Source organism: Carettochelys insculpta, chromosome 1, assembly GCF_033958435.1.
Source record: "Carettochelys insculpta isolate YL-2023 chromosome 1, ASM3395843v1, whole genome shotgun sequence".
Lineage (NCBI taxonomy): Eukaryota > Metazoa > Chordata > Testudines > Carettochelyidae > Carettochelys > Carettochelys insculpta.
The window spans coordinates 305,694,040-305,708,023 of record NC_134137.1 but is presented as its reverse complement, the minus strand read 5'-3'; the positions used below and the strand labels follow the sequence as shown (position 1 = coordinate 305,708,023).

General features: G+C 41.0%; 1 protein-coding gene across 5 annotated transcripts in view; it reads left to right on the top strand.

The window, feature by feature from the left end:
• NAV3 (neuron navigator 3) overlaps positions 1-13,984 on the top strand; it is a 407,330-nt gene that overhangs the window by 228,791 nt on the left and 164,555 nt on the right. For all 5 annotated transcript variants that reach the window (XM_075012496.1, XM_075012492.1, XM_075012483.1 and 2 more), the window contains exons 10-12: positions 4,128-4,236; positions 4,571-4,954; positions 11,083-11,202. In XM_075012496.1, coding sequence (XP_074868597.1) covers positions 4,128-4,236; positions 4,571-4,954; positions 11,083-11,202 — 613 coding nt within the window. The remainder of the gene's footprint in view (positions 1-4,127; positions 4,237-4,570; positions 4,955-11,082; positions 11,203-13,984) is intronic.

The window sequence follows — 13,984 nt, the reverse complement described above, 5'->3', positions numbered from 1 at the left end:
TGTGCTGGAAGGGATAGGGTTAGTGTCCTCCAGTCAGCCCTTCGATGCCACCTGGAGTGCACTGTACAGAGCTGCAATGGCAATTTAAAGGGCCCAGTGTACCAGCCACTGCCATTGACACAGCCCCTTTAAATCTCCAGACCCTACGACATCCACTCCTCCCCACCCGCACCCATTGGTGAGCCTGTATATCCATGAATATCCGCAGTCCAGTGAAATAACTCTGGTGGGCTGAGGGATGAAGACAGAGGAAATTAGCATAATAAATTGAATATTATTTGCCTGAGTAGGAGTCTTGATTCCAGCATTAGGCTGTCCTCGCTACAGTTTATGTATTCCTTCATCTCCTCCAAGTTGACTATTGGATTAATGAAGCCCCCCTCTTCATGTGTAGTTTTCTTCCTACAAAATAATAATTTTTATTCATTCTCTCGGCCTGGTTGTACATCTCTTTGAGTCATTACATGGCATGTTTTACCTCAAAAGACCTACATGAAGAGCTCATAATGCCTGTCTACATTATGGATACAGCTGGTTGGAAAATGGAATTTCTGTTCCACTGAAATGTCCATTTTTAAAAAAAAGTCATTCCAAATTGCAATGAGAAGTCAATTTTTGGAAATTTTCAGTGGCACAAACATTCTAAAAGGTTGTTTTGTTTTGTTTTGCTTTGTTTTGTTTTGGAAGCATCAAAATATTTCACTTTAACCTAAATGTTTTCATTTTAATAAAAATGAAACAGTATAACATATTAAATCTATCATAACATAATATCAACATAAGTATTTAATAGAAAAGTGAAAACAACATTGTCAGAATAGAACAAGAAAGTATAAAATTTGTTTCTAAGTTTTCCAATTAAAATATTATGAATTTCACATGACCTCACAAAATATTTTACTTTTGATGAAACTCTCTATTCTTGAGAAAATTTGTTCCTCAGTGTTTTTATGACTTTTAATAGTGAACTTAAGTTCCTCTTGTCTTTCTCTCAGATTGTTCTGCTCAACCAATGACACCCTTTCCTGGTATTACAGACATCTCTCTGAATTCTTGTATATAGCTTCTTATTGCCCTCCCAAAATTTCCTGTTCAGCTCTTAATTACTATGTCTACACTACTGCGATCTTTCAAAAGAAGATCTCCTGGAAGATCTGTTCCAAAAAAACTTCTTTTGAAAGAGAGCATCAACAGACAAAAAACCAGATCAAAAGAGCGATCTGCTCTTTTGATAGAGAGCATCCACACGTGTCTTGCGAAAGAATGGGGCCGGGATCAGAAAATCAGGCACCATGAAGATCGTTCTTTTGGAAAAAAGGGCCTGTGGAGTGTCTACACGCGTTTTCTTTTGAAAGGAGGCACTCTTACTGGAATGGGAGTGGAAGAGCACTTTCCAGAGGAGCACTGCATTCTTTCGATTTAATTTAGAAAGCACATGTTTTATGTGTAAACCCTCCACTGGATATTTCTAAGGAGCCCCTTCTTCTGAAAAGTATTTTGAAAGAACTTGCTTATGTAGATGCAGCCAAAGTGTTTCAATCTCACCTATAAATTTACCTTTGAATATGGAGGTAAGGGAACTTAGCAACAACACAAAACTCTTGCAGTACAAAGAAGAGTGCTTGCCTTTCTGCGTAAACAAGATTCTGTTATTATCTTGTCCCGTCTCTCCCCTTGTGTTTCCGACATTCTCTTTGGTGTCATGTTGAATTCGTCTTAGGAAGGTGTTCTACAGACATCGGCAAATATAAGATCAAAGCCAAAGCATTTTCTTAATATCTCTAAAATCCTGAGATGGAATTACAGCCTCATTTTGTGACAAGCATCGGAGAGGTAGCCGTGTTCGTCTGTATCTTTGAGAACAGCAAGAAGTGCTGTGGCACTTTATAGACTAACAGATATTTTGGAGCATAAGCTCTCATGGGCAAAGACCTGGGTTAAAGAACAGTTAACAGTTAAACAATTAACAGTTAAAGCTTTTGCCCACAAAAGCTTATGCTCCAAAATATCTGTTAGTCTATAAGGTGCCACAGGACTTCTTGTTAACCTCATTTTGTGGTATATCCCAGGGGGATGCTGAACTTAGTAAAATGATCTATTATATATTTTAGAGAGTTTGTGTGTTTGTCAGTTTGATTAAGAACTCCTGCTAAATGTTAAGAATTAAGACCACCAAATTTGGTACACAAATTCTTTTTATCATAACTTAAAGCAATGTAAGGAATTGGTCGAGCCAGGAAAATGAGGTGTGCTTGGAATGAGATTGCTTTTCATAAAATCAAATAGACAAGAGACAGAATCACCAGATCAAGTACAGTCCTAAAATTGACATAACTGAGTGAATGTTGAAAGAAATTGAACCAAGGTGAGCAAAAAATAGGATGAACGTGGGATAGGATTGCTTCTCAATATATTTTAGAGAAATGTGTAGTAATAACGCACTGTTTATGCAAAGCTAAGCTTACTTGAGTTAAGGACCAAGCAATGCCATGTATATCTTCTAGAATTAATATATTTAAAGGATTTTACAATTTCCTCACTTATGATCACATTTGTTGCATGTTGACTAAATTAGGGTTACTCAAGTGGTTTATAATGGCATAAAATGATCAGTCCTCAGGTCAGGGAGGAATAATTTTCCCCACGTGTTCAGAATTGTTCAAATTAGTAAGAGAATTATGTTCACCTGTTCAGAATTGTTTAAATTAGTAAGAGAATTATGTTAACCCCTCCCCTCCATTCTGAACCATCACATACAAGGCACTGTCAAAGGCAACATTCTGGGCTTGACAAACCAATGATCTGATAGAAACAACATCTGTTATACTCTGTGTTGTTTGATACTGGGCTCTTCAAAAGAATCACATGAAAAACAGGATAATTATGGAATTATATGAAAATAAATAAAAGCTGCCAGATAAATGATAGACATGGGTGATAATGAAAAATTTGAAGAGAAGGATATTGGTGTCCGAGAGGAGTTGTTAGAGAAAGATCCTAAGAATAGATGGATGCAGAAGGTCACCAAGAAGGAATTATATTGGAAAATACAGCCGAAAGAGAACCTACTGCCGAAGGTTATACAATGCAAGTTATGGCTTATTGTGAGCATATCTGCAGAATGAACTACAAACAAAAAGTCAAGACCCTGGTATTCGGCATAATGGATGGTTCGAATAGGAGAGGCATATAGTAGATTGGTGTGGAGCTAGACTGTAGAAACTAAGCCACTCCTCATGGGACAGGGAGAAATGAAAGGAAATAGTGAGGGAGGCGTCAGACACCAACAGGCATCGAGCCCATGGTTGTTGATGATGATGATGAGATAAATGTTACATTTAAAATACTTGTTTTTAATTTTACTTAGATATCTTCAAATACATCTTTGGTAATTTTGTTATGTTATCGGGCTTATACATTCTTCATGACTAACAGCATTTCATTATTTGCACTTTATGGATTTATTTTTTAAAAGTGAAAAACTGGATACAGGAACTTCTGGGCAAAACTGTATGGCTTTTGTCATTCAGGAGGTGAGAATAAATGATCAGTAAGGACCTTTCTGGATGTAAAATCTATACATGTATTGATTTAATTGTGACTTAGTGTTTTATGTCCACTGTGGGGGTTATAGGGAAGAGATGTGTGCTTAAGCACGTGGTTAACTTTAAGTGTTTTCGTGAATAGGGGTAGATTGTAAGTGTGTGCTTAAATGTTTTTGTAGATCAGGACCTTAGTCTCCATAATTCCCACAGGCACATAAACCAAAACATTGTAAGTCTGAGAATCATTCATAGTTCTTCAACCTTGTATGTAGAGACTAACTTGCTAGTTTTAAAATGAGCTTCTAATCACTAAACAATGATGAGTGTTGTGTGACAGTGCAGTATTGGCTGAATGAGCCTGTGGATAGATGGACACATCTGCAAATACAGGCTGGGAGCTTGTGCATATTCACATTTTAAATTATATGTGTGTATACATAAATAAATTGCATCATTTATACAGATGTCCACACACACTTTTGTGTATATTTGTTTGTTTGTACACATACACACAGACATGCATTAAACATGCATGCGACTGAACACTTACATAGAATTCGTTATTGGTTTTGTTTTTTCCAGGGGAAGATCCAGAAACAAGAAGAATGCGAACAGTAAAGAATATAGCAGATCTGAGACAGAATTTGGAAGAAACTATGTCCAGCCTCAGAGGGACCCAGATAAGCCACAGGTAATACTTGTACTTGGACTCCTTATATTTTAGAGTGTAGAGTGCTTGCAGTTAAGAAGTGTGGCTTACCATTAGAGGTTTGCAAAGGAAAATTAAAAGTATAATTTGTGACAGACTATACTTGTGTGTCTGGGAATCTCGAGGACTTATTTGAAAGCTCGTCTATGGTTTTAAATCTCTCGTGTGTAAAAATTAAAAAAAATGTAGAGAAAAAAGTACTGGGTTATTTTATATGCAGTTTGTGTTTCTGCACTCCACCTGTCCATGCACCATTTGCTCATTTTTATTTCTCAGAATGAGCACAATTAATTGACTTCCACATCTTGTTTGGCAGCACGTTGGAGACAACTTTTGACAGCACTGTGACAACTGAAGTAAATGGGAGAAGTATACCAAGCTTGGCAAGCCGATCCACGCCAGTGACCTGGAGGCTTGGGCAAGCCAGTCCTCGCCTCCAAGCAGGAGATGCCCCATCCTTGGGTAGTGGTTACCCTCGCAGTAGTGCTAGTCGCTTTATGCATACTGACCCCTCTCGATTCATGTATACCACACCTCTTCGCCGAGCAGCTGTTTCTCGCCTCGGGAATATGTCACAGATTGATGTGAATGAAAAAGGAAGTACTGATCTGGACATGACCTCTGAAGTTGATGTTGGAGGTTACATGAGCGATGGGGACATTCTTGGGAAAAGCCTCAGAACAGATGACATCAATAGTGGGTGAGTGGCATTTTACACAACTGAAACCTGAAAGCAGGACAGGGAAAATTGACCTGTATTTTTTATAAAGAAATCCAACAAGTAAATTTAGGATTTTGGACACTATGTAATACTTAAACAAAATGGTAGTGATGCTCTAACCCTTCTGTGGAATGCAGCTTGTCCCCTACTGAAGTCAATGAGAGTTCTTGTTTTAGCTTCAAGGCAAGTAGAAGCAGATTTTAGCAGCATTAATGTAAGGTATTTATTGAGGTTTCCACAACTGTCTTGTAAAACCAGTTATGGCCTATTGTGCCTCAGGGGGTGGGGGAGTTCAGCATTTTTCTTATATTTTTAGATGACATATTGTATTTTCAGATAGGGTGGTGAAAGGCAGTTGCTGTCAGGCCTGACTTTCTGCTTGCATGTCAGATACTGTCTATTATAGTCTTGTGTAACAGGCCTTTAACACAATTCTTCAACCATACATAGCATTTCTGACCTGTAGTAATATCCTTTGAGATAGGAAAATGTCAGTCACTATTTTCTTCCGGTTAACCCAGGAGGAATGGATGAAAATTATTATTTTCATTTTTTCATCTTATTTGTCATTGTTCAATTGTGGAGGGGCTGAGCTCAAGCTGATGCTGAGGGTAGACTACAGGAATTTTTGCATATAGTGATTCCATGTCTTGGTTCCTCCAAATATACTTTTTTTCATTTTTTAAAAATACAGATATGCTAATGATGATATTTCTAGGTATCTCTGAGGCTCTTGTCTTTAGGACTGCACACATAAGCTTGATTCTTATTTGCCACTTAGGTATATTTATAGTAAGCAATTTATTCTAAGAAGCTCCTTTGAAGGCTAGAAATTCTAGTTTGTAATTTAAGAAAAAAAAGCCTCATTTTCAATATTATCAATAGCTGAAGTAGTCTTTGCTGCTGCCTAATGTACCATATCATGTACAGCAGGCAAAGTGCAGTTCAAAGGACGTCTTAGGTACCTGGCATGTTATAATATTCCACAGTTATTTTAGTGGACAGTAGAGCTTCAAACTAATTCTGTCTGTTCACATAACTGGAAACATGGTACATAGGTAATTATAGGATGAAATTCACCAGTTTGTAGCTAGTAGATCAAACCCAGCTCATTAATCAAAAGTGATTCAAGGATTGTTAATATCTAAAGGCTATTCAGTAGGTTATGTGAAATCTGTTGGTGACGTGAATCTAGTTCTTAGGGAATATTTCACCAAGCTGGGTCAGACCTACCCCCAGATTTCTGCCCAAGCTGCATTAACCGCTTAAAATCTCCCCCACCCCTCCCCACTTCCTGCACCCATCACCCTTCAGAGTAGGGAAAGAGATGACTGTACATTGAGCTGCTCCCTTATCCACTCAGACCCTGTGCACCCAGATCCTCCATACCCAGATCCTCCCTCCCCACATTTCACCTCCCAGTCTCTCACTAAGCCCCAGTTCCCCTGCACCTCTAGCATTCCAATGAGCCACCAGTATCCACAGATCCCCACTACACCAACCCCAAATGACTGCACCTGGATCCCCACCTAACTAAGCCCCCTCCCCCAGGATCTGGAAGCTCTTACACTCTCCTGCTGAATTCTCTTCCCCATAGTCAGACCTCACCCTGCTAAGCCCGGACCACCTTCACCTAGACCACCCTGCACTTTCCTATTACTGCTGCACTCAGAAACCTGTATCAAGATTCTCTGCATCCTGATCCCCCACTGAACTGCCTGCACCCAAATTGCACCACATAGAACTCTCTCAGTCCACATCTGGCTCCCTGCTCACTAAGACCCTCCCCACATGGACCCTGATAGGCTGAGCTTGTTACAGTCCTTGCGCTGTATCAGATTGGTGCAGTCTAACTGCTGGGTCTGTGTCCCAGGTGTATTGTGATCTCCAGACACTGTGCTACTACTGGTCCATGCTCTGCAGTGCCAAGCTGCAGCCTCCACATTTCTTTGAGAAATAATATTTGCAGTATTTTGTGGAATTTTTATTTTTTGTTTCCTCAGAATTTTAAATTTTGTGTCGTAGAATGTTGTAGAATGTTCCTTTTTTTGGTACATAATGCCACCCGGAGTAATACTCTAACCCTAGAGATGGTCTCTTCAGGTCACAGTTAACGCATCTGGATGGTACAGGCTAGTGTCCCGACCCATGCTGTAAGTGCATTGTGGATGTTTAAATGTCTAGCTTCGTATATTGCCTGCCCACCCTTCTGCAATTTTCAGTAGGGTCTGTTTTCAGTAACAAACTCAGCAGTCCTATACACCAGGGTGTGGAAGACGAAGCATGATGGGAAACAGATGTGATTGGTCCCTGTAGATCCTTAGCTGAGGTTAAAGGATGGATGATGGTGAAACAGGATGTATTATTCCAACAACTTAGCCACATTATTGGATTGCTGGCACATTCAGAGGAGGTCCTATGCTTCTGCCTGGATTTCAATGGTGAGCCAGAAAAAAAGATGAAGACAGCTCAGAATGATTTCATGGTCCCTGCTGCATCCAAGTAGGAAGGAGGGTATGGATGCTGCACAATGATATCTGAAGGCGCCTTTTCCATAAGTAAAACTATGCCATAGCTGTGCATTGTGTGCGTCCTTGTAATAAATAAATAAATAAATAAATAAATAAAAAGACAGAGCTTGTGCAATGCTTGTTGTGAAATGTATAAATTAGTTTATCATGGCGGAGAATGATGAAGTCATTGTGTAATTTATCTTTGCTTTGGTAGTAAGGATGATCAAACACACAGTAAGTAGTGATGTGGGAAGCTAGGTACCATAGATATTAAAATACAAGATAAAGTGCTCTGAAAAGTCAAGATCCGTTGAGGCATATAAAGACTTATCTCTTTTTCCTTTCTCATTCTCACTTTAATTACTTTCAGCACTTGGGGATAAGAATCCATCAGTAATTAGGAATTAGTGTGAAGAATGCCTGCTTCACAAGTTAAGCCTCTCCACTATAACCCTTATTTATATGAATTGGGGCAGGGAGTTGGGGGGAATCTTATAGACGAGGTTGTGTTCTAACCATGGTTGTATTTAATGTGAATTTCCATAACCACAGCATTTGCTGCATAATTTATCACCTGCCACATAAATTTGCTCCAGAATCTAAGCTTTCAATTGAAAAAAATCAAGCCTCTGCTTGTGAGAGAAAACTTTCCATGTGGGAATCAAATGTAATTCAGTGCAGTGCTATCTTCAAACAGACAGCTTGACATCGGGGGTTGCAAACTTACAGTACTTTTCAGACTGGGAGCTACTCTCTAACCAAGGGACATATGTTGTGGATGTTTTCATGTATAATTTAAAAAATCAAACAAAAACCCCGTGTGTTTTAATATACTTGAAACTGCTACAGAATTTAGGTAGCACTTGCCAAGAAGTACACATGGGCACACAAACTAAAGCCACACTCCTTAGCTACACTGCAGCAGCTTGACATTGCAATATCTGCCCCAAGCTACTCAAAAGGCAGCTTAGCTAGCCATGGAATGATCTTTTTAACATAGACGGATCCTCCTGTGGCCAGCAACTGGCATAACCATTTCTGTGCCACCTCTGTGCCACCTGGTCATAATAGTGGGCAAAGTGGGCACATTCTTCAGTAAGCTCAGCTTGCTGTATCAACCCCATGAACCCAGTGGGTTAAGTTGAAGCAGCTCTCAGGCTGCATCTAGACTTACCTTGAAGGTTGATGGCTATAACGTGAGTTTTGGTATGCCAATTGCATACCAAAAATTGACTTTGCAGCTGTCAACGTCTGTGCCTGTGTTCACGGCAGAAGGTGGACAGGAACACTCCTCCTGTCGACCTTCCTTACTAGCAAGCAGCTCAGGAGGCGTTCTGGGGTCAACGTTGACCCTGGAATGCACTGTTTCATGCATGCATGAAACGGCGCCCTAGAACATCAATCTTTTCCAGTAGTAACAGAGAGTAATCCATGCTAGTCCAGTGATGGTATTTCCAAAGAAGATATGTGGACAAAGCTGGCAGCGGGCTTTGTTGCAGGGAAAGGTTCCAGGACTGGTGTTCCTGGGGTATAGACTGTGGCTGTTAGTAAGGATCCTCATGAGGTTGGGAGGTTGTCTGTAGGAGAGAACAGGCATGTCACCCAGGGCCTTCTGGAGTGTAGCATCCTGATTAAGAATAGGTTGTAGGTATTTAATAATTCGTTACAGTGGTCTGAGTTGGGGGCTGTAGGTGATGACCAGTGGTGTTCTGTTCTTGGCTTTTTTGGGCTGATCTTGGAGTAGCTGGTTTCTGGGTATGCGTCTGGCCCTGTCGATTTGTTTTTTTACTTCTTTGTAAAAAAGATTTGTTTCTTTACTTCTTGTTTTTCTACTTTTTACTGTTGGTATAAAATATTGGTTTAGTAGAACGTACATTTTTTACTGAAAGATGAATCTTAGCAGTGCTATCTTATGACCAAAGTAAAGGTTATTGTTAAAACCATTTGATTTGGATGAGTATTTTGATGTCAGTTATACCATCCTCGCTCATTGTAATAAATATTATTTCTGCCTAAAGCATTCAGGCCACGTCTACACTAGCAAGTTCTTTCAAAAAATCTGGCCCTTTTTCGAAAGAGCACGTGGAGCATCGATATACAAAGGCCATGTCTACACTATCCCAAAACTTCGAAATGGCCATGCAAATGGCCATTTCGAAGTTTCCTAAAGAAGCACTGAAATACATATTCAGCGCCTTATTGGAATTCCAGCAGCTGCGGCACTTTGAAATTGCCACGGCTTGTCCAGACGGGGATCTTTTTTGAAAGGACCCCACCAACTTTGAAATCCCCTTATTCCTATAAGGTCCTTTCAAAAAGAACCCCCGTCTGGACAAGCCATGTGGCGACGAGCTGTGGCAATTTTGAAGTGCCGATGCTGCCGGCATTCTGATGTGGCACTGAATATGTATTTCAGTGCTTCACTACTAAACTTCGAAATGGCTATTTGAATGGCCATTTTGAAGTTTTGGGATAGTGTAGACGTAGCCAAAATGTGCTTTTTCGATCCAAAATCAAAAGAACATGGCTCTTCTTCCAGAAACCCTTTTCTGGTTCCAGATCAAGAAAGGTGCCTATTTTTGAAAGCTTATTTTGGAGAAACAAGCATGTGTAAATGCTCCATGGACCCTTTTTTCAAAAGAGCAGTCATCATGGTACTGAATTTTTTTGATTCTTGGCCTGGCCTTTTGAAAGAGCCAGGGACTGTGTGGACACTCTCTGTTGAAAGAGTGGATCGATCTTTTGATCCGCTTTTTTGTGTGTGGATGCGATCTTTTGAAACAAGTTTTTTTCAAAAGAGATCTTCTGGAAGAACTTCTTTGGAGAGATTGCTGTAGTGTAGACATAGATCTAAATACCCTTTTACTCTGAGGCTGTCTTGAATAGTAGCTTCAGTTATGGTGACTCGACAGACTTCAACTGTGTTTTATTACCTAACTGCTATAATTAAACATTTCCCCAGTATCCCATCTACATTTCCTATGTGCATTTGTGTTATTACTAGTAAAAATTCTTGCTGCCACTTACAATTCGGTCACCTTTAATTGGCCTAGCAATTGCTTAATAAGAAAGCAACTTAAAGCAACAACATGGAAAGATGACAACATGGTCAGATTTTTGAAGGCAGACTCTATTTTTAGTATGCATGGTCAAGGCTGTTTGGTTGGCTGATAATCTGACTGCACTAGAGTAAGGACTGTGAGGTCAGATTCAAAGCTCTGTCTGTTCACCCTCTCCGGTGGAAGTGCTTGCTGTATTTGGACTATGCTTTTTTCTTAATTCTGGTGGTATTGCCTTCATCCAGCATCACAAATTGCAAGACAGATTCATGGGTGGACCTGTGAGACTTTAAAATTTAGCAAAACTCTTTTTCCTGTGCTAAACACAAACAAATCAAAAGATCCTAGAGAAATACACGGTGGGGGAGACAGTGTCGTGAAAAGGCTGATAATGACAGATAATATTTAGTACAAAAGTATTATAAAGCCAGGCAATCTTAACTTTGAGCTTTGAATTCCACAGCCCATTAGCTTTCGAACAACTAGTAGCCAGATGTTTGCATTTCGTACTGATTGACCACACATTTGTTTTCAGGTACATGACAGATGGAGGACTCAACCTGTATACAAGAAGTCTTAACCGAATACCAGACCTAGCTGCCTCTCGAGACGTAATCCAGAGGGGGGTGCATGACGTGACTGTGGATGCTGACAGGTAACACCTTTTTTTCCCCTATAAAAACCATTGGAGTTTATCATCACTCAGAACTGCCAGCACTTCAAAGCTCTTCCTGAGCAATAAGGAATGAAAGCAGTATTCACGGTTCATTGGAATCTTAGCTCTGGAGGACCAAATGCAGCAGAGAAAAGTTATCTCTGTGAACCAGAGTCTGATAAAATGAGGAACAGGAAATCCTGTGCCACCTTATAGACTAACAGATGTTTTGGAGCTTCATCAGATGCTTGCAGGTCTTTGCCCATGAAAGCTTATTGTAACAAAATGCTGGACTTGTCTTTGTTGGTCCCTGAAATAAGTGGCTGTTTAAAAGCAGCCTCAGAGGCCCACTATGTCTCTTGCTCTGTCTCCTGTACTCTCAGGGGCTTGGATTGCAGCATCACTTGGCCATTCTCACCATTGGCTAGTCCAAACAGTTTTTATGGAGGAGGCTAACTCCTCACCCACCACCCCTTAGAGGTGGCCCAACTTTTCTGCCCTATAGGACTGCCCTGATGCATGGGGTGGTATAGGGGGAACCCGGTTCCCTCCCACACATCCCGGGTTCTCACCCATGGACCCTAGGCAGCTGCGGCAGGAGGGGCTTCCGTCCCTGGGCCCTTCTAGTGCCACAAACCACCTCCCTGGTCCACTTCCACCAGATCCTCTTTTCCCCAGTACCTTCCTCAGACAACCACAGTTCTTTTTCCTTGTGAGTCCTTCTCTCCACGGTCCCTGTCCATCCTCTGTCTCCTTCCCCTTTCGTGCCTGCGGGGGGGAGCCTTTTTCAAGGGCTCCACAGTCCTTGATTGGCTGCAGCTGCTTAGTTAGCCCCAGGTGCTGGTTTACCCTGGTACTGCTGACTGATCCCTCTTGGGCCTTAGTCCTTGGGGAGCCTGAAAGCACGTATCCAACTGCCAACATATCTCCCCTCCACAAGGGTGCTTTAGCTGGCTGCGGGCTGGGGTCTATCAGATTATGCTCCAAAATATGTTAGTGTATAACATCCCACAGAACTTCTAATTGTTTGTGAACATACAGACTAACTCAGCTACCCCCCTGATACTTGACAAAATGAAGAGAACGTGGAGGAATAGTCCATTTTGTGAGGATAGGGGAAGAATATCAAAGAGTCCAGGATGAGGGTTTAGGATGGGGGACATGATTTCTTATGGAAAGTCTTGTAAACAGGGATACATGGGGTGAACAAACAGAGTGAAGATTGAGCAGAGAGTTGGCAAAGTGAAAAATTTAATGGAATGAAAAAGGAAAAAGGAGAGCTGGGGGCAGGAAGCAATATATGTAAAGCTCATCTGTGCCTCATGGCCATCACTCAGCTTTTGGAGTAGCATAATGGCAAATACCCCAAAAGTGCTCATGTTAACTCTGCTCAGCTTCCATTCACTTTGTACCTCTCAGGGATGCTAGAAGGAAGCAGCCCCTGTGGGATCGGGGGACTGCAATTACAACCAGCTTTTGTGCAGTCATGCAAAGCAAGAAAGTTCCTTGCACCATCCTCTCCTTGCACACCTGCTTAAAATCCAGGCATGGTCCACGCCAGTGTATGTACCAGAAACTCACGTGCTAGCCTCATTTGGAAGGGGATTTTCTATTCCTTTTTCTTTAGCCAAAAAATATTTTTCAGAGATGGACTCCAGCCACCAAGTCTGGATCTAAATTCATAACCCATCTTTTTGTAAAGCTGTTCAGATCTGGGATTTTAGTCCAGACCATAACAGAGATAAGCTCCAGCTGCAGGGCTTGGCAGTGTTGAGAATTCAGGGTGTGGTTTCTGTCTGTCTTTTAAAACACTGAGCTTTTCTGCAGGGGAAACAAAAAGGGGAAGGGGAAGGGGGAAGATTCACAAATTTACACTGGTTTTGCAAACCTACCCAATTAGTTGACACAGCTCCCATGACCTCCAGCTCTATGAGTTCAGTCCATCCTTAGGTTTTCTGATTATTTATAATTCCTTACATTGTCTAAGGAAAACAGGTCATGGTGCAAGGCTTGTTCAGTCTGGATCAGTCAAATATATGAAAGGCTCCAGACTAAAAGAGGATTATTTTAATTTGGAGGTGCAGTTACTTTTCTTTAAATGCTTCTGTTTTGTGAAAGAATTAACATAGGTAGACTTTACCAAAGATGTCTATTTTAAAGATGAATCTGAATAAAGAGAGGTTGGTTTAGGGAAGGAAGGGTAGATCTACACAGTACAGTAATTTCGAAATAGCTAACCTAGCCTCCACACAATGCAACCACTATTTCAAAATAAATTGGAAACCGCATCCATTTTGTTTCAAAATTGGTAAACATCATTTCACAAGGAATAGCACCTATTTTGAAATAGGTGCTGATAAGACAGGGAATGGAGCCTGTCTCAAGCCAGAGTGTGTCCAATGTCTCCATTTTGAAATTGGCTCTATGGCCATTTCTACACATGCCACTTGCGGAGAAGTGACATGCTAATAAACAGCCCCACATATGCTAATGAGCCATGGATTTAAATTCCTGGCACTTCATTAGCATAGGGTCACATGATTCAGAGTCCAGAAGAAGCTCTTCCGGACTCCAAAACAGTATGTAGAAGCTCGACCACTGGAGGATCTTCTGGAAGGAAGTCCTCCTTCCGGAGGCCCCTTCTGCCTGAAAAATTTTCAGGAAGAAAGGGCCTCTGGAAGGAAGACTTTCTCCTAGAACATCCCCCCAGCGTCTGTGCTTCCAGACACTTTTTTGGAGTCCGGAAGAGTTTCTTCTGGGCTCCGAATCATGTGACCCTATG